At 35.4% G+C, this 27,216-nt stretch overlaps 1 protein-coding gene across 1 annotated transcript in view; it reads left to right on the plus strand.

The window, feature by feature from the left end:
* The window catches only part of ANOS1 (anosmin 1), a 130,014-nt gene extending 106,834 nt beyond the window's left edge, over positions 1 to 23,180 (plus strand). The window contains exons 10-15 of the mRNA XM_068180103.1: positions 12,536 to 12,630; positions 14,669 to 14,840; positions 15,450 to 15,467; positions 16,053 to 16,255; positions 17,840 to 17,981; positions 18,695 to 23,180. Of these exons, the coding sequence (XP_068036204.1) occupies positions 12,536 to 12,630; positions 14,669 to 14,840; positions 15,450 to 15,467; positions 16,053 to 16,255; positions 17,840 to 17,981; positions 18,695 to 18,753 (689 nt within the window). The 3' untranslated portion in view covers positions 18,754 to 23,180. The remainder of the gene's footprint in view (positions 1 to 12,535; positions 12,631 to 14,668; positions 14,841 to 15,449; positions 15,468 to 16,052; positions 16,256 to 17,839; positions 17,982 to 18,694) is intronic.
* The last annotated feature ends 4,036 nt before the right edge of the window (positions 23,181 to 27,216 follow it).

Genomic DNA, 27,216 nt, shown 5'->3' on the forward strand with positions numbered 1-27,216 from the left:
TGACTAAAGAGCTGTGTGTTGGACTTTGCTGGAAAGCAAATCTGTGTATGAAAATAAAATTTTGCCCACAGACAGAGGGAAAAAAAATCCCACCTTTTATGAACTCTCTGCATCAATTTTCATCACTTGTTAGAATAATTATAATGCACTAAAATATCAGAATGTAATTTCTTTCCAAAGCACTTGTCACAACAATATTTTCTAAGTCATTACTCTGCCTTCACTACCATTTTCTCAGTGCCTGTAATTTGAGTGTAATACAACACTCCTTGCTCAGGTAAAGCTTTAGCTTCCTTTATTTTGAATTAAGTCTATGTGCATTTACTTCCCCCTGTTTAAATTAAATATTTTAAGTACTTCTAGATATGTAAAATCAATATATCTACCTCTTGGTTTTGCTCAAAAAGACAAATATTTAAAATGCATTAAGACTTGGCTTCAGGCTTCTTTCTTTGTGTTTCTGTAAATGCTAAAGCAGAAGAAAAAAGAATACTTAAAGCAGAAATAAAAAGAATACTTAAGGCAGGAAGAGGCAGAAACTCTACCATTGTCTGATAAATCAACCAAACAAGAATAATGAATTAAATCACAGAGAAGAATAAAATGCAAGGCATGGCAAAGCAAATAGAGAGCTAACACAAATGCTTTTAAACCCAGATCTTAGGAAAACAAAATTAACTTTCACTTAGTTCAGGGACATAAATGAAGTGACTGTGTGTGCTGACTCTGTTTGTAATAAAGTATTTCATATAGCAGGTTTTGAAGTGAAAGCTTTTCCATTGATAACACAAGTCAAATGGTCCTTTCTCATGGCAGTAGAGCCATTGGAGGTAATGAAATCCTTCAGGGGCAATTGGAGTTTCCAGCTCCTACTGTAAAGAATTCTGCAGTACTTGCTTAACACTAAAGCATTATTTAGTTTGGTAGTAGCTGTAGCACCAGGCAGATTAGTGTTTGAGCAGCTGGCCATATTCTAATTATTGATATACAATCAGTAAAATACTTGTACTTCAAGATATCACTATAGTCCAGATGGTTCTTTCAACAAAATGACCTGACTGTTAATTATAGTGAAGTATACACTAATATATTGCCCTCAGACTTCATGAGAATACAGGGACTTTGTCTCAGCAGTGGTTGATTGTGTGGGTATGCATAATGTGCATTAGTACTTAGGGATTTAGTTAGTAAAGCTGGCTCTAAGCACAGGCCTCTTCAACTAGATCACCTCTTTAGAAATGCACTGGTAGATATTACAGAATTTGCTTTTCCATATGTGCTACTCCTGACTCAGATGCCTGCATCTTATGGGCTTCCACAGCATTGTGCCTGGGGAGATAGGTAGTGCTGTAAGTTTTATTTATCATGGGAAATTATTCTGGAGTTAAAAGAATATCCTGTCAGAAATATCTGTGTGGTCCCTACATCTCCCTAACTTTTTCTCCTTTATTTTGTCCTAACGTAGTTTAAGGAAAAAAAAATCTTTTTGCCTTTTTTAAAGGATGTAAAGGGTAGCATCTGACCATCTTCAGTTCTGCTTGCTTTACTTTATGAAGTGCCTATAGAACCCTGGTTTCTGTCCAAATGTGAAATACTTACAATACTTAAAATGTTACTGGTGGGAGTCATGAAAAACATCAACCACAAATAATAGAATTTGGTAGAGCAGATGGTTTTCAAATTCTCAAATAGTCTGCAATTGATTAGTCGGGCCAGTTAAAAAGTTTTAAAATTACATTTACAATGATGGCAACCTCAGTGGCATCTCCCCTGCAAATGGGACAATATTGGAAAGTTTTTTCAAAACCACAGTTTAGTGCATTTCTTCATGATTTCACAGGCAGAACAGAAAATCATTACTTGTTGCACTTGCTTCCAAACCTCCATACCTTTCAGGGTAGGTGGTTGAAGCTCTTGCTATGAGAGATTTAGAGGCAAGTTTGTCCAACTGTTAGTCTCAGGAATGTAACTGGAATTGATTCAAAGTCTTCCAGGAAATCAAATAATCACAAGTCAAATCAGAACTACCCACTGTGTTCCCAGAGCACAGACAGCACAGAACACTGATTTTACTTAACAGGCACCTGCTGATGTTTGCTGAAGGCTGGACTGGACTGGTTTGTACATTTGTACATTTTGCACATTTATTGTTTAATTTTACAATTTATGTAGTGTGGGCTGTGAATGAGTCCTCAGTATGACCTGAATCATACTCTGGAACACCTTTAGTCATTGTGAAAGTGCTTTTAATTTGACTTAATGTCTGCATTTAATAGAAGTCTTCTTTTTATTCCTAAATTTAGTAACTGATAGCAATTTAAACCTGATTTCTTTTGAACTTACATTAAAAGTTTAAATAGAAATGTAATTGCAAATTAACTGGTCCATGAGTTCAATCCAAAGATAGACCATCATTAGGTGAAATGTGTACCTGCAGTAGGACTGCAAATACACTTTCAGTATTCCATGGCAAAATCATTTACCGAGACTTAATCCACTTGAAGGCACTGAAAAAATTAACTGGCCAACTAATAAATAAATTTTTGCCTGATTTTTAATTCTTCAGGAAAAAATGCATTTTCCAAATGCATTTTCAGCATCTTTATGTACTTTCAATATGTCTGTGTCTGACTAGTACAATTTTCTCAATTTCCGATTACCTCCTGAGTATTACCACAATGTATAAAGCTAATTATTTTAACAACAAACACAGTACTTTATATATATATATATATATATATATATATATATATGCATACATATATAGTGTCACTAAACTTGGCAATGTCAATGTCTGATGTGAGGCAGTCTCGATAACTGAGGGGTAAAATGGCAAGCTTTTTACCATCCAAATATGGAATCACAGAATATTCTGGGTTGGAAGGGACCCAGAAGGATCATTGAGTCCAACTCTTGAGTGAATGGCCCTTATGGGGATCAAGCCCACAACCTTGGCACTGTTAGCACCATGCTCTGACCGGCTGAGCTCTTCCTCTCCTATCCCCAAACTGTATCACTAGGCCAGATTAAATCAAAGCTCTGTCTCACAGGCTTATACTTATCATACCTGGAGCAATCCTACCATTCCTACTGTGAGTAAAAGGTACTAAGGTTCAGCACTTTACAGGATGCTTCTCATGAGCTATGGGTTAGTAATTGCTCATGAGTGCTCTCTTAGCCTGCCTAAGTTCTGGATAAAGCATTGATCTTATGATCCAGGGGAGGTTAACCTGTCAGCAGGGAGTCATCATGCTTATGGTGAACGTGGTTTAAACTAATGAGTGTCCTCTTGTGAACTGGGTCAATTTTCCTCCATGTGCATCTTTTAAATCTGTATTTTTAATTAGCTGGTTTATAAGGTGGCCATAAAACCAGTTGCTAAACACTACAAATAGGGGAAGGAAACTGGACTATTTCAAGAAATAGCTAGAGGGAAAGAAACCAGAAAAAGGGTTTCTGAAACTGAAATTATAATCTAATTTTTAAGATGAACCATATATGCAGCTGCTGATGATAATGAGTTGTTAATGTCAGTTTATTTTGCTCCTGTGACCATAAACTGGTTGCAGAAATATCCATAGTAGTCTAGACCAAAGATCTTACCCAACAGGTGTTCTGTTCTTGGCAGTGGCCAAAACCAAATCCAAAGGAACATAAGAGTAGGGCAAGAGTGTAATGGTATTTCTGCATATTATTGTCCCAGCTTCAGACAACTTCTAGTTAGTTAAAATTCCTGAGCCCAATGTAATTTCACTGTATTTATTCACTTCTGATGAATTTATCTTCACAGTAATATCCAGTGTCCTATGAGGTTCACAAGTTTCAGGGTGTCTGAAACATCCTGAGCGATGGAGTTGCAGAGTTTTAAGTGCTTGTTCTATGTAGAACCACTTTTTTTTTTGTGTTGAAGCCAATTCTTCCACATTTATATGAATCCTAATTCTTGCTCTGTTTACCTTGTCTGTATGCACATGATTTTATAGGTATTTAACCTGTTTTTGCTCTGTTCTTTTCTCATAAACGCATCAATCTTAAACTGCAGATTTAGAAACTGCATATTAATGCCATAAATTATTTGAATACTGGTTCAGCAAAGCAACATCCTGGTATGTCATTCCATAATGCATATCAGGAAGGTCCAGTTTTGGAACTCTATGGATCACTGCATGCAAATCTACCCATATATGGCTTTTGCATGAGGTCTGAGAGAGAAGGGAGTAGCTGGACCATCCCTGCCTCTCTTCCCACTGTGGAATTATGGGCAAGATGAGTCTGTACTTTAACTCTGGAATTGGGAGAGATTCCAAGATTACTTGCCCTCAATATAGTGAACTTACCCTCATAGTCTGCTTGTCTAAATTATTGTCCACATTTTTCAAAGTTACACAGAGGCTAAAGTTAACGGTAGAGTACTTGGTGACATTTTCAGTGTATGTATAAGCTTGGTGAGCCTTGGACTTGTTTGTTTGGGTTTTTCTCTTTTCCATTAAATTCAGGTCTGGGATGCTTAGCTAGCTTTGAAAATCTGGCTATGAGGGAATAATGTAGAAAGCCTCTATTCAGGCTACAAGTAGCTATTGTGAGACTTGGAGCTTACAAGAGGCAAATTTCCTTGTAATGGAAAACCAGAATGAGATACTGTTGAACTCACTTTGTATAGGATGTTGTGTGTGGGAAAATAAGTAAGGGTAGAGGTAATCCGGCTTAGAGATGATCCCAGGCTTAAATGCTTCAATATAAACATCTTCAAACCTTGAGGCTTCCTAGGTCTAGATATGGACAAAAATACTGTGTCTCAGGCCTGTCTTTAAATTACACAGTAATTCTTAATATCATTTTTGGAAAGGCTTACTGTTCTATTATACAAAGAATGTGTTCTATAGAAAGAAAGTTTGTTTTAAATGGCATAATGTGAGAAACAAAATCTTTGTAATTTAATCAAAACTGCTTATATTCCATGTAGGAGCAGGAAACAATATAGTTTGTCTTGTTAAGAATTGTTTGTTGAGTGAAGTTTAAGTGTCAGCTGATGGTTTTGGTGTTATTTTGAAACATACTGCTTGAATAGGTGATTATTAAAAAGCTTTTTTTCTCAAGAGGTATCCCGATTACTGTGAATTCCATAACCAAACAAAACTTTGGATTTTTTTTTTTACAACATCGGGTGAATCAATGCAGAGGAAGCAAAAGACACAGAGCTGTTATGATTTAATTTTTTTTTCAAGAGAACTTACCTAAAACGCCTGTCACAAAAAAAGTGGTTTTTACAAGGAAAAGGGGAGTGCAGAGAGACTTGCAATGCATTAGCACATCAATGCATCAATTTAACATTAGTTGGAGGTAAACTGTGCGTTTTGCATTTGGTAAACTACCATGAGTAAAATAGCACTTCTTATTATATTATTATTTCTTGTCCTATCATTAGATTCAGATAGCAAATGTTAGACACCATGAATCAGAGTAATACAATGGCTCATGAACCAGTATATGAAGAAATAAATGTGTTATGATCTAGTACTGACTGAGATCATATTTTGCTTCTCTGCAGTACACTGAAGTATCCCTTCCCAAACTAGACTTCCATCATGCTGTTATTTAAATGTAAAAAAATACAATGTGAATCACTTCACACTAATCATGTATTCAAAACTGATAGAACTACTAGTAATAACACTGCTTCTTTTGTTCACTTGGATTTTGTCCATATTTCAGCCTTCCCTGCACATTTTTCAGGACCTCTCCAGCAACTGAATTTCATCAGAAAAAGCATTGATGGGAAACTGTATATATTAGATGTCTGTGTAGACATGGAAAACAATATTTGTCCAATAAACAGATGAACATGAGCCTGGGAGAGCAGCAGACACTTCATCACATTCTATCTCAAATATTTCCTTTCTAGTTTGTGGTGTGGAAATGCAGGCAAGTGCTGCTGCAGGGCAGACGCCGCTGCTCATCCTTCTGCTGGAGTGGTGGGTTGGAATAAGTGCTGGGTTGTAATAGATGCCCATCTGTAAAAGGGGTTATGTACTGGGAGGAGAAAGAACAGGAACATTTATTCAGGAAGCCTTTGACTTGTACAAATCTTTGGTCCCTTCAGAGTTGATAATATCTTTTGCTTTGTGCAAGGCATCATTAATTTCGCCATTTACCATTGCTACAGCTTTGCCATTCAATACAGTGAGATAATTTTTTTTTTCCTGGATGGTATGCTGATGCAGGATTTATACAGAGCTCTGAAAAATCATACGTTGACTTTACAGTAGAATTAATTAATCAAGCTGGTAGATACCAAGATTCATGTGCCCTGAGCAGATTCTGCCCTGTGTTGTGATATTAAATATTAAATATTTTTCCCTTGCTCTAGCCTATTTTTAGAGCAGTAATCCTGTAGTACACATAATCCAGAAAGGAAATTACTTACTTTTTTAATATTTCCTTCTTCCTATTAGTCTAAGACAATCAAAGACATGTTCAAGACCATGTTTTAACCATAGTTTTGATGGCCATTAGTGTCTTGTTCTTGCTAAGTTCTAAACTTTATGGCCTGATCCTTTAGCTACCCTTAACTATTGAAGTTAACACAACTGTTCATATGCCTAAGTGCTTTGTTGAATAATGGCCCATGTGCTCAGAAGCTTATGATTCTGCCAGTATGCAAAAAAAACCAAAAACCATCACAAAAAATCATTGTGGTTTGCTAGATGAAATGCTGGATTTAGCAAAATATAATAAAGTTTTAGCTGTACACAGAACAAATTATTTAAATAATTTTCTTACTCAATAGTTTCAGAGATATTTCATCCTTCTTATGGCATTCTGTTTGAAGAAAGTTTAGCCTTGAATGAAGACAACAGGTTTACATATGGCTCATTATCTTCCAAGGTTTGATAACAACTCCTTTTGACATGCAGTTAGCATATTAATTATGTGTATATATTTTGGAGGGAGTCAGTTTGTTGAGGTAATGTGACAAAAAATACAGAACATAGTTTCTTTTTTTACTGAAATACTTCCTTCAAAGCTGCTAGTTAATATGTATTAAATTACTATTTTTATGCTAGCAGGTAAAGGTTTTCTTATGTCTTTTTTGATAATATTTACTTTTATACCATATTTTATTCTAATGGGAAAATCTATCAGACACTGCATGTTAATTACTTTTAATCCTGTCATGATGCAGAAATCAATGTTACCATGTTTATTGATGCCAGACATTTTTATTGTAATTAAACCTTAATTTGAGCTGCTGTTGCTGAACAATTCTGCTGTGAAACCTTGTTTTCCAGCAAATCCCATTTGATTTTCCTTCTAATAAGTTTCTGTAATTTGGTTGCCTGAATAATAGTGCTGTCACAGCTGGTATTAATTGGCATTTTTGTACCAAATAGTAGAGACCCACGTTAGAATAACATGCAAGAGCTGAAATACTTTTACAACGCACACCGTTATCATATTCACCACTTGACAGGGGTGGAACAGAGATAAGGAGCCATGAAATACTTTGCCTAAAGATCTCAAGCAAACCAGTGGCAGAACTCGCCCCAGTTCCCAAAACAGTCTGCTGCAATTTTCTTGCTGTGGATCACAGGATACAGAGAAATAAATACTTCTGTTTACCTGGTTTCCTGGGGTAGCTCCATATTGATGATGTTGGGCTGCATGAGCAAATTTTACTGCTGTTATGCCCCTGCTATGCCAGTTTTTCAGCTCTAAAGCTTCAGTTCCTTATGAGAGTCAATTTGGCACCCTCCTGGAATAGTAACTGCAATATAAAGGAGAAAAAAGTATTTGAGGCAGAGAAAGTAGCTGTCTGCAGTAGCATGGTAAAAAAAAGAAACCACATTAGATGAAATTATTCATCATTCAGTGATGAAATCATTCACTGAATCATTCAGTGATGTATTTGTACAAAACAGAAACATGGAGGAGGTTGAAAAAATGAGAAGAAGAAAAGAAAAAACCTTTAAAATGTAATTTATTGGAGATGAACTGTAGAAATATTTAAACCAGAAGTTCCATCTAGGAGAACTCGCAGAATTACCTGAAATTTTGTTGGATTATTTTTCTGAAGGGTACTCAGTGTGGTACTCAATGTAATTTATTGGAGATAAACTGTAGAAATATTTAAACCAGAAGTTCCATCTAGGAGAACTTGCAGAATTACCTGAAATTTTGTTGGATTATTTTTCTGAAGGGTACTCAGTGTGGCTAACTCAGAGCTTTAAATTTTGTGGGGAGGTGATTTAGTATTCCTAGTAACTGTTGTGCAGCCATGGCTTAGGCTATATTGAGGTCTATCAATTTAATATGCTTAAATTGTGCATATGAACCTGAAGTTTTCCAAGTGGCAAACACATGTAGTTGGCATTGACATTAGTAGAATTTTGTTTTTTACAGCTTGAAGATAAAGAATAAATTCACATTTTCCATCCAGAAAAATCAGAAATATATTTATTTGTTTTTATTAAAAAGGAATTAATGAGTTTAAGTTGAGGAGGGGGAGAAAGCACAAAAATCTGATGAAGAACATCTTTCTGAACACTATTGATAGAGAGCTTAGTGGAGATACTCATGTGAAAATAAAGGCAGTTTGGGGTAGATTAAAAAAAAGTGCTTTAGAGCATTCCCTGATTCATACATTTCTAATTAGAGATGTAAGATTTCTTTCCAATAAAGTTAGCTGCATACCCTTGTTGAGCAAAAGAGCTAAGTGTACATGAGATTTTAAGGACATGATCATGTGATATCTGTAGACATTTTTTAAGTCTAGAAACTCAATTTATACTTCAGAAAATCTATTTCAAAAATCACAGTCAAAGTAATTAACATCAACTATTAGTTTATTTGAAAAGATTAGTTAAGTGCGTTTGTCTTACAGACCTAAAAATCTTTAGCTTGGACATCTGGAGATAATTTCCATGTCAGTATCATTAAGAGATTTTTAAAGTAATTGTCCTGGGTTGCCTTTTTTCTTTTTTTCTCTTTATGTAAATTTAAAATAATTATTTGAATAAGCTGTCTGCTGTTTGTACTTAAGTGGCTATTTTGTTGACTAATTTCACAATCTTAGAGCTGCTGAAATGAGTGCCAGTACTTATTATGTCCTTCAAGTTCAGTGTTTCTATAGAAATATTTTGAGTTCTGGGAAATAAGAATGCTTGCTGTTTGTGCAAGCATCACTGTTTCTAGTATCAAATGACAGACATTCTAACCATGAGAACAGTGAAGTTAAAACACTCTATAAAGACTCATAATTGAAAATTTAGAATCAAGAAAACTCCAGATATTCAGAAAGAAATTGATACTGTGACATCTGAAATACCAGGGAAGCAGACTGAAGCAGTCTGACAATTTCTTGACAGTGTTTTGTACTTGTTATAACAGGAATAGCTGAGTTTTCTGATAAAACTCTCCAAAATCAGTCCCATTAGGTAATGATTATTCTGTTCATATTAACTACTCGAGTGACATTTTGGAAAAAGATGAGGTTGTGGGCTCAGTGTATGAACCTTAGCTGAGCTTGATCCAGAACTCTTGACTCTGGTGGCAGTGGTTGACATTCAGCTGGCTGCAGCTTGATCTCATCCATTACGTATCCCTCAGTTTGCATCGGACAGCTAAACCCAAAAACCTAAGTAAAATTTATAGTAGTGATCTCACTAGGATAGTGTCCATTGCTGAAAGGAGGACTGGGAGAAGCTTTTCTTTTGCACATGTTGTAAACACAAAATCAGCTATGTAATGTTTATAAAACTTTAGAGTAATGATCTTTATGAGCAACTTTATAAGACAAAGGCAAATTTTCATAATTTTTCTCAGCTTCTTACTGGGCTTTTTAGATAATTTCATACATTTTGTCTCCTTTTGCTTTTAAAAACATTAAAGGTAATTTCTTAAACAATCTTGTAATTCCATGTGCATACTTCATGCATCCATATACATTTTGAGTTTTTCAGGCTTCTAGCTTTATTTAATCACAAAATGTCCCACCTTTCCCTATTTTTAAAAAGTTTCTGTCTCAAGTAGGAGCTACTTCCTTATTGTATTTCATACTTTATTCTTTTATATTGCATTGTATTAGTCAGACTTTAGACAGTGACAGGACAGATTTTTCAAAAGGGAGGGTTTTTGTAAATTATTTTAAATTTTCTTTTTTTAAACACATGGCATTTAACCTGTGTATCTTCCATTTTTTTAGATAACAGTAATCATAAATATAGAGGTGAGAACTGAAGAAGTTTTAATCTTGCTGGCTGTCATGATGCCCTCTAGTTTATAACAGTTGATGTACTTGTAGGTGTGATACAAAAAATCTTTCTCAGATAACCTTTACATACTCATACATAACCTGAAAAGAAAAAAAAATCCCCTTATTTCAGTATATGTTGTTATCAGACTACCAGAATACTATCAAATTTAAGATTCATTAGCTCAAATAAAATTAAAGAAATAATTAAGAAAACCTTCGCCCTATGTTTACAGTATAGTTGGTAGGTTTTTTAAACGTATTTCTACTTTTCTATATTCTTCTTTAACCTATTTCTATTTTCTTCAAGTAGAGAAGTTATGAGAAACCACAGGTGTTTACAAATGTGTTACTAAGTGTTTGCTAATGCAGAAAAGAAGTAGGAAGGAAGGAAGAAAAAAACTGTCTGGGAGTAGAAGCTCACATAATTAATGGATGTGGACCTGCCTGAAAATACAAAGAGGATTCCAATGTGCCAGTGTAGCTGGAAATAATTTTTTTTTCCCATCCCAGGCAGTGTACAGGGCCGGGTTTATGGGGCATTGAGCAGCCTGGTCTAGTGGGTAGTGTCCCTGCCCATGGCAGGGGGGTTGGAACTGAAGGATGCCTAAAGTCTCTTCCAGCCCAACCCCTCCAATGATTCTGTGGTTCTACCTTGAATTACATTTCTGAACAGAGGCCTAGTAAACCTCTTCACCAATATATCTGAATGCTGAGCTGTTATAAGGTCTTGGGATTTGCCTTTTCCCAGTTGTCCATGTAGTGGTATTTTGTGACCTACCTTAGGGATGTGTTTTATCCAGTCCCTGAACTGCTGGAGAATTACAAGGTTTAATTGGCTTGGATAAATGTTTAGCCAAAGGACAGTTATTTATTTATAGATTTCAAGTGAAAAGTATCACAAGTGAAAATACACATTTTATAGCTTTGCAAAGAGCAATCCACCCATAAAGATAGTTTAAAATAATCAGAGAACAATAGAATGGTTTGGGTCAGAAGAACTCCTAAGGATCATCTAGCAATTGATGATATTAGAAAATGGAAGAGATGAAATCAGATGAAACCTACTTACAAATGCACTGTGAGTTTTTGTCTTCATCCAGTAGGCACATCAAGTGGGAAAACTTGAAGAGAAAAGCAAGAGCACGTCCATTTCTTTATTTATTTCAAGTGAGAGGGAACAATCACAAAGCAGGAAATGTATTTTTAATAGTTTTCTTTTTGAAAGAAATGTTGTTTCCAAAGAAATTGCAAAAATAATTAGCATACATGTTGTTATGAAGAACAGCTACTGCAAAATCTATTTCAAGGGGCCACTTCAGCTAGTTTCCTACACTAGTAATTTTCTCTTCAGTTTACAATCCTTTTCTTCTGAATCCAAACTGCTCATAGCAGTCTAATACCAGATCAGTCCCTAAGGTGTCAGAGGTATTTGTTTTCCCTCCTGAAACCCACAGTCAGGCACATTAGTGACTGTGTCATACCAAGCTAATTAATAATAACAGACATAATTTTGCATTGCCTGTATAGACAACACAATCCATAAAAATGTCAGGAACTACTTGCACTACCTAATGTTTTCCTTCTTTTGTCAATTCTTTTTTGCTCTTTGTTTTGCTTCCTTATTCAGGCATTATTAGACAAAAAGCTAGAAGAGCTGGAAATAAGTTGAAAGCTTATATTACTGGTACTGCAGCAAGTTTTGTCATTGATTTAAATGGGAGTAAACTTAAGTCTTCAGTATTACTCATAAGAGTCAAAACTAGAATTTTATTTGGACAGATACTGAGCTGGTTTTATGGCATATCCTGAAAGAATAAAGCTTGGAGATTTACAGGCATTTTCACATATCTTCTGGCACAGATTTCTCAAGCAGTGCCAGGCAGCAGTATTGCAATGCTCTAACAATATAAACAGTCAGGCAGTTGACACCAAGTCAGTGTCATTATTTGCAGGATGATTAGAAATAGCAGCATTGAGTTATTTTTTTAATGCTTAGTTTAAATTATTTTTTTAATGTAAGCTGTATATGGTAACATATGTGAAAATGAAATTTCACTATTTTATCTCCTTTAGCTGATACAAAGTTTAAATTTCATTGGTGCATAATATTTTCCCCATTATATTAAAGATTGCTTTGTGAGGAATTACCAACTTTACAATACTTAAAATTCCTTCTGTTTTTATCCAGAGAAACCAGCAGAGTTGCAATGGTGAAGAAATACTTTTATGTCTTTTGGTGAAAACATACTTATATGCCTTTTCCTCTCTTTTAATGTCATTTAGATATCAGCATGAATCAATTCCAAGTCCACTGGTTACTGGAGTCCTGTGCACACAATGACACCAAAGGACTTAGGAAAGTAACAGAGCTGACTTATGTAAGTCTCCATTCAGCCCCCTGCTTGACTCTCAGTAGTTCCTAGGCAGCAAGAGAAAGGATGGTTCTGTAATACAATATGTGGTATATCCTTTTTCATAGCTCAGTAAGGGTGATTTCCTTTTTATGTTCTTCTTTGACAAAAGCTAAAAATAATGTATCTGGACAGGTTTTGGATTGCTTGTATTTCCTAAATCCACACTAGGCTAAAATATTTTATTTGCTTTTGTTGTTATTCAGAAAATGGGAACAGACATACTTCTTAACTAAGTACTTCTATATCTCTACAGGATATAGAAAACAGAGCTTTCTGCAATTAAGAATGTAGGACCTTAACACAGTGCAAATACTGAACAGTAATTATAGTAATTAATAAACCAGGTTTTCTTTTAGACATGCAGATGAGTTTCAGGTGATCATTCTCCTTGAGGAGAATAGATATAGATAGAATAATAGATAAGAAAAGAAGGACTGTAGGTGAAAAATACCAGATATTAAATCTGGAATTTGGACAGATAATAGATGAGGAGAAAAGCTCCATGTAGGTACATGGCAGCCCAAATATCTATTGCAGTGTCATTACTTCTTACTCAATTTGTTGGCAATCTAGTGTCATCTGTCTATGTAACACATTATTTGAACAACAGAGTAATGTGATTGGTGCGTCAGAATTGATTTAGTGTGTTATGCAGAATGGACAAAATCATAATTCACCTTTCCTTCTTACCCTGATCTGTACTACCCCATCAATTCAGGGGAGTTAATGTCATGTAAAAGAATAAATCAAAAAACATAGATTCTTACACAGGATGGTGTTAGCTTGTAAGATTTACTGCTTCATGGGGTCAGCAAAGCACATATTAGAGGTGGATTAAAAAAATATTTTGATATAATGTTACGGAGATCAGAGAAACTTAACATTTAAGAAGTTCATTTCCACTAGAGGTCAGGAAAGACTGGACATCTCTCCAAATGCATTGTGGGATTAATGAATTTGTTTCCTTTTTTTCCTTATTTCCAGTCATTTTGTGGTAATTCATTCAGTCTGTCATGATAAATAAAAATAGTCCTGTCACAATTTTAAGGAGACATCAAACTTGTTGGACCACTCTCCCGGCAGGTGGAAGGCAGGGAGCCCAATCTCAGCCCAATCTGTATGTCCCATGAAAATGACCTTCCAAGTGAAGGTTAGAATAATTTGCAATTAGAAAAAAGAGGGAGTTATGCAGAAGAAGATGGGAAATTAGCATTCCTGAAGGGAATTAAAGATCTAAAAGCAAAAGACTTTTGACCTTAGCCAGTAACATATTATTAGAGATTTTTTCAGGATAAAAACCAACCAAACAAACATTTTTTTCCATATATGATTTGTGTTTAAGCTTTCAGATTGTAATTTTCAAAAGTACTTCAGACAATAATAAGAATTTAGCAGGACACTTACACTTTGTGTAAAGTTTTCTTCTCTACTCACTGTCCTTAAATAGAGACTTCTGCTTTGTATTTAGCTGTGGACTTTTTCTTCCTGATAAGAATATTGAAGTACTTAATGTACTCAAGTGGAAAAATATGCACCCATAATGGTATGCTGAACTTTAAATGTGCTTTTAAAAACTTAAACATAGATGAAGCCTGTCATTTACAGCAGCTTAACTCAGCTTTCTTACATTTATTTAATTCGATTAGCATTTATATCCTCACATTGCTACCCCCACTGCCATCATTCACAGAGACTGTTCTAAATATTAGAAGTCAGTTGCTTTGATGCCGTGTGTCGAAGGAACTGTGTAGAATTGAAGGACATATTCAAATACCCTGCTAATATATTTTACTACTGAAAATAATCATGACATTGACAATACTTGCTTTCTTCTCTGAGTTAAAACCACATTGGCATGTGTTAAGCATCCAGGAAAATATTTTTGTGGAGAGAACTTTTCATCTTTTGCCAAAGTTATTTTTCAATTTGTTCGTATGTTTTTTTTCTTTTTTTCCTTGGGCTCTATTTGCAGCATGTGATCTTTTTGTTTTTCTTATTGTAGGAAAACTACATTATTCTGAAGGACCTGTCATTTTCATGCAAATACAAAGTAACTGTTCTGCCTGCAAAGTCTAAAGGTCGTTTTAAGGCTGAGAGTACTTTCTTTGTTACCCCACCGTGCTCTGCATTTAAAGAAAAAAAACACAAGCATATTAATTGTCCTGCTGAAGGAGGTAAGGCATGACCTGGAGAACTACCAAATAGTTCCAAAAGCATTTATAATCACCAAAAGAGAGTCATAAAAAGCAGTTTTAGGATAGAAAATGAGAGATTCAAAACAAACAAAAATATCACTAATGCTTATGTGAAAATCAACAGAAATACACAACAGTATCGATTTTGGCTAGTACATTATTACTGTTTTGTCAATTAAGTGTAATTGTATTGGACATACAATAATATTTGTAATGGCATGGTGGTTTTTTTTTGGTAAGGAAGAACGGTTTCCCGTTGTATTTATTATAATGATGGAGGATAACTGTAAACACAATTATGGTGCCGTGACTCATCTTTTTAATGTTTTGCTGCAGATGCAAAATGCTTTTCCAGTTTGATTTTGTTTAGGTTAATTCTGCTCTCAAATAAGAAATACAGGCCCTCATATATTTTCCAGCATTGTCACAATGTGTAACTAGAGGGTTATGGAAGTTGTAGAATTATGGAGGTATTAGTGAGAGAGGACCTCTGTGGTCAGCTGGTCCTGGCTCAGGTCAGCCATGGCTTTGCATTGCCAAGTGTGGATACCTCTCTCTCTGGCTGGAGGGAAGCCCTCTCACCTTGAGTCCCTCCTGTTCCTAAGGGTCCCCCCATGTTCCACGAGTCACCCAGAACCCTGCTGGCCATCACTGCCATTTCCTTAATGTCTGTCCTGACAGTTGCCAGCATTACAGCCTTCCTGGGCAACTCTAACTCAGGTATAACCTTCCCATAACCAGGGTGTCTCTATTAACTTGTACTAACAGTTTTAGTGCATGATTTTCACTCTTTGGCTGAATGATGGAGTTCTGTGCTACCCTGTGCATTTTCTTGTGGTCCTAAAACTTCCAGTCTGAGTTCAGGTATTATGAAATATGAGGAGCAGGAGAATGACTCCCTGTGAATGAGGCACTTAGATCTTTACATTCCATAGCTTTCTTTTCTGGACCTGCAGCTGAGAGCATTTTATCTGAAGTTTGAGTTTAGCCCCAAATGTCATGGAATATATCACACATAGGTTTTTGGCTAACACTGGAAAGCTGCCTGCGTCGTGTAACACCAGAAACACAGCTCTGTTTGACCTTGATTTCTGAAATAAAATTAATATTGTTGAAGATTATCTCTAAAAGTCTAGCTTATCTTTTTTTTTTTTTTGCTTTCCAAATTTATACTGCCAGGTCTACCCAAAGTGTTGGCCAAACCCGAGAATCTGTCTGCGTCTTTCATTGTTCAGGAAGGTAACATCACTGGTCATTTTTCCTGGAAGATATCTAAGGCAGACCTTCACCAACCCATGACAGGGTTTCAAGTCACTTGGGCAGAAGTGACCACAGAGAGCCGGCAGAACAGTTTACCCAACAGCATCATTTCCCAGTCACAGATACTGCCAGCAGTGAGTTGTTTGTTACTTTCTTTTGCCAGTGGCTCCCTAAGTTTGTGTGTCTGTGCCTCATTTGTAATGTTTAGTGGTGATGCAGATGTCAAACACTGGTTTTGCAGGTAAGTTGGAGCAGGAAGTACCAAATTTTTCCTCCTTGATGGAGATATAAAGCATAGATACTATTCTTGATGATTCATTAAACATTTAAAACTATAGAGCCTAGAGATGCCTTTAATTATCTATCACTGTATGTATCTGTCTATTTTTAGCACCTGGTTAACTTGCAGAAGGCTCTGATTTGAGTTGAAACAGTGTCTTCTCTCTCTCAGAAACCACCAAAATTTAGTGTATTTACACCAAGGACCATTCACTCTGACTGAAAATGTAGTATTTACACAACCAGGGCTGAAATGCACAGGGCCCAACTGCTGAAGGAGCACCTGAATGAGCAGAGTGAGTGTACAAGTGCAATGTATGCACTCCTCTCTCTGTCCTACCCATGGAGGATTTTATATGGTTTGGAACAGCTTCAGCCAGGTCTTTTAAAGGCAGTCCCATCTCAGAATATGTGCTAATTTGCCAGGAAAACAACACGTTTCCCTCCACTTTTTCTCTCTCTCCTTTCCCCTTTACTGTCTGCTCTGGCAGTGGCAGCAATTTATCCCACAGGAATAACCAAAGTTATTCCCACAACATGCTTTGGCTTCCCCTCCTGGGGCGGCTACAGTGCCAACCAGAATCACCTGTCCTGTGGATCCCTGGCCAGACCAACCTGGCTGGTGGCAGGAACACCCTGTTGCCCACAATGACCAGCATCTCTTCTCCAGCTGTTCCCTTCCTGGGACTAGGCCTTACAGCTTGGAATGAGTGATTTGTTCCAACTTAATGCAGATGATTTATAGTTTTGATTTTGATTTAGATGAATGACTTCTGATTCCCTAATATGTGTCAGTCTTTAGCCAGATGTATTGCTATGTGGAAGTTTCTATAAAATTACTTTGAAATTATTTAGCACATCTAAGTGACCACAGAAGGTATGGATCAGTGAAAAGTGAATCCATCATGCCGTAAATGACCTTAAGAGCAGAAGACAAATTCTTATGGTGTAACTGGGACAAATCAGAAATTAGTGTGGTCACCCTTTTTTTTCCACGAGCTGCAGAAGTGGCCCCAGGGCAGACACTACTTAAATTACCAATTAGTAGAACCCAAAATAAAAACAAGTTTATGCAATGAACATGTTTGTTAAAAAAAATGGTTAGGAAAATACATTTTGATTCGTTTTTTAGTGATGAGCACATCACTAAAGTGATCAGCACACTTTGCATAAAAGTCTGTAACAACTTGGACTTTGTAGACATGAAGCTATAGTATTATGGTTAAAAATGTGTCTGTTCAAAGGGAATGGCAAGCAAAAAATTAAAAATACCCTCACTCAACAAAGTGATGCATACATTAAATCCTTTTAACAAAATTCTCTGAAAATAATTTGTGGCTGCTGACAGTGATAGAACCTGTTTAAACCACTGATGTGTGTGAGTAGAGCAACTATGTTTTATTTTTCAGTGGTCTGAGAATTGATGTATTTCTTTTTAGGATCATTACATACTCACCGTGCCCAACCTCAGGCCCTCCATGCTGTACCGCTTGGAAGTTCAGGTGCTGACGACTGGCGGGGAAGGGCCAGCCACGATTAAATCCTTCCGAACGCCTGACCTTCCTCCATTTGCACCCCACAGTAAGCACTGCACTGCTCTGACATGCTGGTGACATGTTACAAAATTTCAGTCTTCCGCATGTAAAAAGTGGAAGCCTTTCTCAAGCTTTAGAGTTTTACTGTTTCCATTAGCATTCCGTAAACTTAAGGTGTGTGAAAATACTGGCTTTTTTCCCCCTGATGACTGTCCATCAGCAAACCCAGTCTTTCTCATTCAGTTTCTGTGGCCTAACATTTGCCATTTGTTGCAGCCACAGATCTTTGGCTTATGCCTATAGCACTTGGGATTCAAAGTTGGTCTGTCCTCTAGGTGCAGCCTGGAGGATTACACAGCTTTCAAGGTTAGATTTTTCTGGGTTCACTCAGTCCAGCATAGCTAGAGCTTAAACATATTTCTAAAGCAAAGCAAACCTCTTAATGGCCATTTCCAGCACTTCACGTATTTCTGAGAAATACAGCTCAGTGTTGCAAAGCCAAGTAAAAAATACAATTAATTCAAAATCTGTCTGCTTGAATATTTTTGTCCTTTTAAAGGCCCACTAAAGTTGCCTGGACTGAACATACATGTAGTTGTCAGCACAGACTCAGCATTTATATGCTGAAGGATTGATAGCTGAAGGTCTCACAAAGTATGGATATGGATATGGATATGGAGTCTCTTTTCAGTATGGATAAATGTTGGCATTACATATCCAGGGTTTGATACATGCATAATTTCCCGTTCTTTTGTTTAGGACCTCATCTGAAGCAACATCATCCACATCACTACAAGCCATCTCCAGAGAAATATTAGACTGTTTCAGGTGATTATACAAATAACTGAGGGAAAAAAACTGAGCTCCCAAATGAGGGCTGAGTAACAGCACATCTGCTGGAGCGGTGAACCCAGGTTTTCAATGGAGGTTACCATCCTGTATGATCTGTATCTACTTCTCTGTAGTTTAGCCATGAAGAATTATCTTTGCACCATGACCAGGATCAATCATACAGCAAGTATCATTTCAGTACCAGCACTATTCAACAAACTGAAGATCACATCCAACTCAACACCTGTGAGAAAATATTCATTATATTGTTCATTATAATGTTTTCATAAGCTGTGCTTAAAGTAGGTTAAAATGGTGCAGTGTATACAGCTTTTTCTCTTATTGAATTCAGTGTTACTATTTGCAAGGTCCTGTGATGTATACATACTTTTGAAAGAGGCCATGTTCTCGTCAATGGATTTAAATTATCTGTTTTACTTAAAGCCCTGCCTATCACCAGTTTAAGCTCTAGTGTGTTTTGCTGTTAAGGAATATCTCAATTTGTCTGAAATAAGCACATAAGTAAAATAAATACCAGTAGCAGAAACCCTGAAATGCCCAGTTTTTAATAATTGTAGTGTCACTGTGGAGGAGAATGATGATACATATGTATTACCCATGTGATCTAAAGTGGTAATATTCTGTCATGTAGATCTCCTATTAATATAGTTAATAGTTAAAGGATATACAGGGTAGAAATACCATTGTTGAGAAACAAATGGCAATTAATAGAGTTGCTTAAAATTTATGGCAATGAATGCAATTAATTGATATGTCCTAGAAGAATAACTTTTAAATTCTTACCTAAAATTTTTTGATACATAATATTCAAAGTATAATATTATATTTAATAGAAACACCAATTTTCTAGTTAAAAATCTGAATAGTAACATTAAAGTTTTAGAAACTGAAATTCTGAGGCACATTTATTATTATAGTAGCTGTATAGCTACTTTTTGGCTTTGAATTTTGATGCACATATTTCTTTTCCCTGTGGATCTTTAGAACAGAAGGATGGATGTATTGGCTCTATTTTGCTGGTCTGCTTACAGAAAGAATTATGTGACAATATTCTGGCATCTGGAAGACATTGGCTTATAGTTTATTTGAATTCATTTTTCAAATTTCGACAGAAGGGTACCCTTTTTAATCATAAGGGAATTCATATTGCCTTATTGTGCAATATAAACTGTCTAAAATAATTTGTCACACAGAGACACATGTCTCAATAGTAAACAGAAACTGCTTGGATTTATTATTGAGAGGGTGGAAAGTATCTGCCAATAAATATCCATACAAATACCCGTAATCAGCTCCTAATGTTCAAGATGTTCAAAGTGCTCCTGAATTCTTTGGCACCATTTCTATTGCTCCTTGAATCATCACATCAGACTAATGTACCTCAAAACTTGACTCCAACTTGACAAAGTGGCCACTTTTTCTACCAACAGATGATACAGACTCATCTGTGCTTCATATTTTCTGAGATATTCAATAAGAGGAGCTCAGACATTAGTGGCACATGTATTTCCCTTGTCTTGCTGTTTTCTGAAAAAGCAAATATGAAGAAATACCTATTTGAAAGGGAGGATCAGAGATTCTACATTTATCATAGTAGAATGTTCACAAAATATTCGGTTTGTCTATACTGAAGTTTGTAGCATTTATACTACAGGGGGAGAAGGAAACTGGATTAATTTCTCATCACTTGCTCATTATGATTTTTTTACAATTTTACCTTCAGTTTTAAAGGGCTCTTTTGCATTCTTTTTCTATTTTGCTTGTTGTCTTTTTTGATATTCATGTAGTGACCAAGAATTTTCCCAGATATTTTCTATTGCTACATGGTTTGGGCCTTTAACAATAGCTTAAAATATATTAAAGGCTATGGTGCTTTTAATTCCTTCCTCTGTTTTCCAAAATACATTAGCAGATTGGGTGATGAATGCTTATTCCAAAAATCTGTAGTATAAAGGTTTATTTTCAGTTTTTTCAGAATGCTAAAGTCTGAGATATTTTTGTCAGGATTAGAGTGTTTCATGTGTACAGTTTTACAAAGAAAACAAGATTTGCATTGGACAGATGTGCAGCACTGCCTTCACATTTGGATTGCACAGGGCATAGATGAGTCTAGAAGTGATCTTTGTGGTGTTTGCTGGATCAGCAGGATCAGGGAAAGTAATTACCTCAGTCTTCTCTAAAGAATTCTGTCCAAACCTTTCAATCACAGTCTGTTCTAGTTGTGCTGGATCAAATCTACAGTGACTTGATTAATGTTAATGAAATTACATTTCATTCATAGTGACACTGTAAAGAATAGATGTTTTTCTTTGTTACAATGATGCCAATTCATTGGAGATAAGCAGGAATTTAGGAGCCCTGAGTCCTCACCAAATCATCCTTCTGAGAAGAATCAAAGTGGTTACTGTTTGCTGATGCCATTCTCTCTGAGGAATTATTTTGTTCAAAGTAACAGCGTACTTTTGAAGAACACTGAGAGGTTTTACCTTCTGAACGAGATTGGCCAAAACCAAAAGTTGAAAGTAGAAATCTAGTGATCAAGTGTATTATATTGAGTCCAATAAGATGTAAATTATTTTTTTCCTTCTGCAAATGATCTTATCAACTCACCTTTCAAGTCACCCTCCAGATCAAAAATGAAAAATACAAAGTCAACAAAGCTCATGCATAGATGTTAAATTCCCAGCTGTGAGTGATTTCCTGATTATTTTTTTAAATTTAGCAGTACAGATTTGAAGTCTTTAGTGCCTAATTCTAAAGCTTTGTTTGTCCTAATTTACTAGACTAAGCCACAATAAACATTTAATTCAGCAATATAGTTCCAATTTGCTACTTAATTCCCTAGTTAAAGATTTATTTTCTCTAATGGTGTTGTGTAATTCAGAGTTAATATTGGGATGATATTAGAGATATTGGGATGTTTTAAGATACTCCGCACCTTTACACTAATGTATTATTTACTGTGTACGATTCTGATGGATTTGTCAGTTGAATTCAGGATGCATTTTGTTTATCTTTATTTCTTAATGGAGAATTATAAGATTATACTATTTTTGCTAACTGCTTTGTGAAGTGATGTTTTTGTTTGTTGGTGATTTTTGTATAAGAAGAAACTGGTTTGTTCTCGTTATATCTTTTTTTTTACCATTTTTGAGTTGTTTATAGAGCAGGAGAAAACAAGACAACTTGTGCTGTATCATCCATGTGTACCAGCTTGAATATTCATTAAGAATAGAGCACACAGACAATAAATAAGAAGTCTGATTTTTAAATGCTGAATATCCTCAGCTTAGTGGCTTCAGAAGGAGCTGAGGGCATGGTGTGGCAATGCTGACACTGATACTTGGCATGGTCACACACAAAGTCATTGCTAATGTGAGTGGGAATTTGGCAATTCTGCTAATTGTTATTGGCAGAACTGTATAGAAACCTTAATACTGAGTCAATTTATTTCACAATACTTTCATCTTCATGCTCCCAGCTGGTGTCAGGGGGAGTTTCCAATAAGCAGGTCCTGATTCAGGAAGGTTGGCACAAAGGAAGTCAGTGGGATGGAAGTAAACCTGTGCAGTTAAGAATGAGCTTTAGTGATGCTTCACATCAAGCATGGATGTCAGAGTTTGTTTGAATAATGTCTTAAATCAGGGCCTTGTAAAACAAAATGAGGGAACCAGATGGTTCCAAATTCTGTGTAAAACACCATAAAAATTTTTATTTTTGTGTATATGTAAATGTCATAGTGATATTGACTTATTTATTAATTCATTTTCTTATACTATGTGCCAAGTATGTTCCTACCCTTTTGATCAGTACCTGTGAACATCAATTACTAAAAATAATGTTATGCAAAACTTGTGCATTTTAACCAGGAATATGCTACTAATAATCTGTTGCATGTAGTTTTCAATGATTAAGAAAACCCTTTATTTAAAAAATGTAAATGGATACCTGCAGATGTTGATGATTATATGTGGGTTTGCATGCCAAAACTCATTGTTCAGTTGTGGGCATGAAATGTAACGACTGTATTACCTCTACTGATATATTAGTAAGGTACAATTTACAAAGTAATTAACAGAGCTCTATATGTAAATTTTTTCCTTTTTACTTAATTATATTGTAGCAAAGGTAACAAATGCTTCTCTGTTACCCAAATTGGCTGTAGAAATTATGTTCCTATAACAGTCATTTAAAGTCAATATTTATTTATGTATGTAATACAAAAAGATTGGTCTTATGTGTTTGTCCTGTTATTTAGAGAAAAAAATATACACTTGTAAAAACATTTTGTAAAAAAATATAAATGTAAATAGACTCTGATTTCTTTTACTCACTATTTTCATGTTTAGAATTTGTACATACTGTTTATGTAATAAACTATCCTACATCGAAATATTGCTACATTATCTCCTCCATACAGAATTCAGAATTTTGCTTTTCTTGAGTTAAAGGGATACAGCCATCTAAGAAAAATCAGTGTCATACCAAGTACCTCTGTGTCATCTAAATTTCATTGTATCTGAAGTCATACCATTTTTCCTTTCTTTACTACAGCATTTTGTTTTCTGTAGATAGTCATTGAAATAATCTGAAAATCAATTTAAATATTATTTGAGTCATTTACATTGCAAACCAATGCTGGAAGTAAAAAGTCATGGATAAGAGCTTGCCCTTTCTCTATTCTAACTGGATAGTTCACAGTGAAGATTTGTTGATCTTTTGTTATGCTAACTGAAATTAATTAAGTTGCTGGATCTTTGCCAGTTGCCTGATCCTGCAAGCCAAGATTTTCATGACTGAAACTCATGGTGAGTCTGTGTATGCACTGGACTTGGAGTGTTTTCTGTTCTAAAGTGCAGTATCTCATGGTTTAAATTCTGTATTTTTAACAAATATAATTATCTGTCTTAGTATAAATATTTAACTGTTTCTAATTCCCATAGATGCACTATTATGCTCAGGTGCAATATCCTTAGTTTGGAGATGAACCTTTGGGTAACTCTTGACTTACCTAATAAACATTTCTTTTTTGTTAACTTGATCAAAAACTCCAAAATTTCCTGGTATTTCTATCTCATGAGAATAACTGCATACATTTCTGGTTTTGGTTTTCTTCTTACATAAATTAATAATATTTAGAAACATCCCTATTTTTAAACTTCTTTGCAAGTTGGACTACTTCTATAATATTTGCTGTTGTAGTTCAGTAAACTCAGATAAGAATAATATATCACCTAAATAGGTGAATGGATAAGTTGTCAAAATAAGTGGTTGAGTTATTCTATACACTGTAATTCAGAATAGCAGTTCATCTTTTCTTTCCATGTCTTCAAAGAAATGTTTTATTCTACATTGGACTAAAGGACACAATGACTAGATTAAATAAAGCATATGGAATAGAGCAAATTTGCTATATATTGAACAGTATTCATCATTCTGGGGTGGTACAACCTGGCTTTTGTGCATCTACAACCAGAATACACTCAAAAGATTCCATTTCATTTAAAAAATGAATACAATGAAAGCTTGTTCCAGTCAAAACCAACCCTCCATATTTCTATTTTCTGATTACAGGTGTTTTATTGTCATTGTCTGAATCTATGCCAGCCTCCTTGAGGAAGGCCTTGGGCCAAAACACTGGCTGCAGCCCCTCGGTGGCAGTGCAGCACCTGGAGGGTAAAGCAAGCACCAGGGAGAACAGTGAGAATGTAAGCTTTGAAAGAGAGCCAATGTGCAAGGAGAGAATTGCTGTGTCCCCTTTGCATTGTGCTTAATTTCCTTCTTGCTCCTGCTCAAGGTGCTGGCAGGAGCGTAGATGAATATTTAATACACGTCTTGCTATAAGCATTTACTGAGAGTGCTGTGAGGCACAGAAACTAAATTTATGAATGCTTTCTGTACCCAGTTCCTTACCTGTGCTGGTGATTTATTCATGTTACTTAATAATGAGCTGCATTCAGCAGGTCTGTTTCTTCTCAATGGAAAATCAGCTTTGGAAGCAGTGGATTGTCATTTTTCAGGAGTGTTAGGCAAATGTGCTGCACACAAATATCCCTTTATATTTGTGTGCAAATGTACTTGTACAGCAAATAGAGCTTGCTTGTCTTTTGCACAAGCTGTTCCATATTAATATGTGTGCAATAGGTTCAAAATTTTCAGTCTTTGACAGTAACTCCAGGTTTGCTGATTAGTAATGATTAGTCAACATTTTTATCATAATTTTATATTTTATTTAGAAAATGTTGCCTGATTTAAATGGTTCAGACTGCACAGTTGTTAATAGATGCAGAGTGATAAGCTGGAATTTCCATGCTGTCATTTTATGTAAGTGAAAGATAGAGGAGGCACTGGGAACAGAAGAGCATAGGTGGCACAAAAAGATTCTGCTCACCTGATGTATTAGGTCTTTTGCCAACATCCAATTTCTAGTATTAATTCCAGTATTAATAGTCGTTGCAAACATTCAAATTAATATTTTAAATTTCTTTTCTGAGACATGCTGCAATACTTGTTTGAAATATCAATATTTCAGATTTTCAATGAACCCACCTGCAAGATCTGCTAGACTGTAACCATAAAACAGGAGTTTACAAGAAAAAAATAATCTTGTGAGTGTTTGTTGTCCTCTCAGAGCAGTTATGGACAACTGTTATTTTTTTTTTTTTTGTATTTATTGAATCATGCTGTAGACAAAGAAGGTCCATACACATTTTTCCCATGCTTTGAGGGCAATACCTCTTGTCACAAAGGGTAGCATTTAATTGGTGAAAGTGCCTCATGAATGGCTGAGTCACCAGAGACTTATAGAAGATTTACACTAGTGAATGAACCCTGTATTTTGTATTTGTCTGAAGATGGTGTTAATTTATCTCGTCTTTTAACCTGAACTTGAAGTGGGTTTTAGTTTTGCTTTATAGTGGATATGTGTGCATTACTTTTGTTGTGAAAGACTTGTCTCTGTTAGTGTTCATAGTCCTTCATGGCACATTGAAAGTATGCTTCTCTTCACTGACTAATGATGTGAAGATTTAGGTTTATGATACCTTTCCAGTTGAAAGAAATCCATTAAAATAATATTTATTAATGTATTTAAAGCAGATTTCAGTAAAAGGTTCCTTGTCAGCAAAGTGATATTTGCTTTTCAATATAAAGAATATTTGTAGTTGTAGCTCATTTAAATTATTATGTACATATAATAATAATTATATGTATAATAATAATAATAATTTAAATTATGTATTATTATATATTTATTTGTAGATTAGAAAATCTGTCTACACATCAGCCATGCTGACCACAAGAAATTGTGGTAAGCATGCAAAACTAAATATTAAATGCATAGCTATAACTCATATTTGCATTGATAAATGCCATTAAGAATAATTTATGTTCAGGTTAACTAAATATGTCACACTGAGTAAAATAGATCCCAGTTAATCTGCAAAACTTTGATAAAATCCTAAGGTGATCCCATATTTATTTTGTCAGTGATTTTGTAACATTTGTTAGTAACTTTGTAAAACATGTGAAACAAATAATTTTTATTTCAGAATTGTATATACAGTTTTTGGGAAACTATGAGTCAAACAGCATAATCAGTGTTTTCATTAGCTCCAAACTTTCTCTAGGAGACTTGTTCTTTTATCTCAGCTAAACTCAAAATCTCTAGAACATCTCTGTCACAGATGATGGGTTGCTCAGAGCCTTGTCTTTTCATGTTTTGGAAATAATGAAGAATGGGGATTCCGCATCCTCTCATTAATTACTTGTGAAACAACAGTAAGGCAAGCAGTGACATCTTAAATATCAAGGAAATTGTATGGAAAAAAACCCACGTGGCATAAAGGACTTGATTTGTTTTATGGGCCTGTCAAATTAGAAAGAATTTGAAAAATACTCTTTTAAAGCAAAAGTTTAGACATTCTTTTATTTTCAGGTTTGTGATTAAACCCTTTGCACACTGTCCCTGGGAATGCAAAGCTAAAAGAAAATGAAACCTGCAACTTCTCAATATATTTTTATTTTTTCAGACATTAGTTATCTCTCAAATCTTGAGAAATGAGAACTCGATCAGCCATATTTCTAGAGAATTTACTGGTTGCTTAATTTGCAAAACTGTGTGAATTAGGATTCATGTGGTGTTTGCCCATATTAACATTCAATGAGTTTTTCAATATTAAACTGACGATGGCAATGGCCCATTTATGTTGCCTCTTTTATATACCTCACGTTGTTGGTTTGAGGAACTGCAGCTACTAAAATTGTTTGTAGTCCTTCGTCAGGTAGCACTTCTGAGGAGACCACTGACAGCTCAGGACAGTTCAGCTGAGGGGAGTGGGTAAGGTTGCTGTGACAGAGTGTGCTGGGCACCCAGCTGCCTCTGCCTGTGCCACAGGTGTCCCCAAGCTTGGGGATGTTAGGGAGACAGG

This window comes from Anomalospiza imberbis, chromosome 2 (genome assembly GCF_031753505.1).
Source record: "Anomalospiza imberbis isolate Cuckoo-Finch-1a 21T00152 chromosome 2, ASM3175350v1, whole genome shotgun sequence".
Classification (NCBI taxonomy): Eukaryota; Metazoa; Chordata; class Aves; order Passeriformes; family Viduidae; genus Anomalospiza; species Anomalospiza imberbis.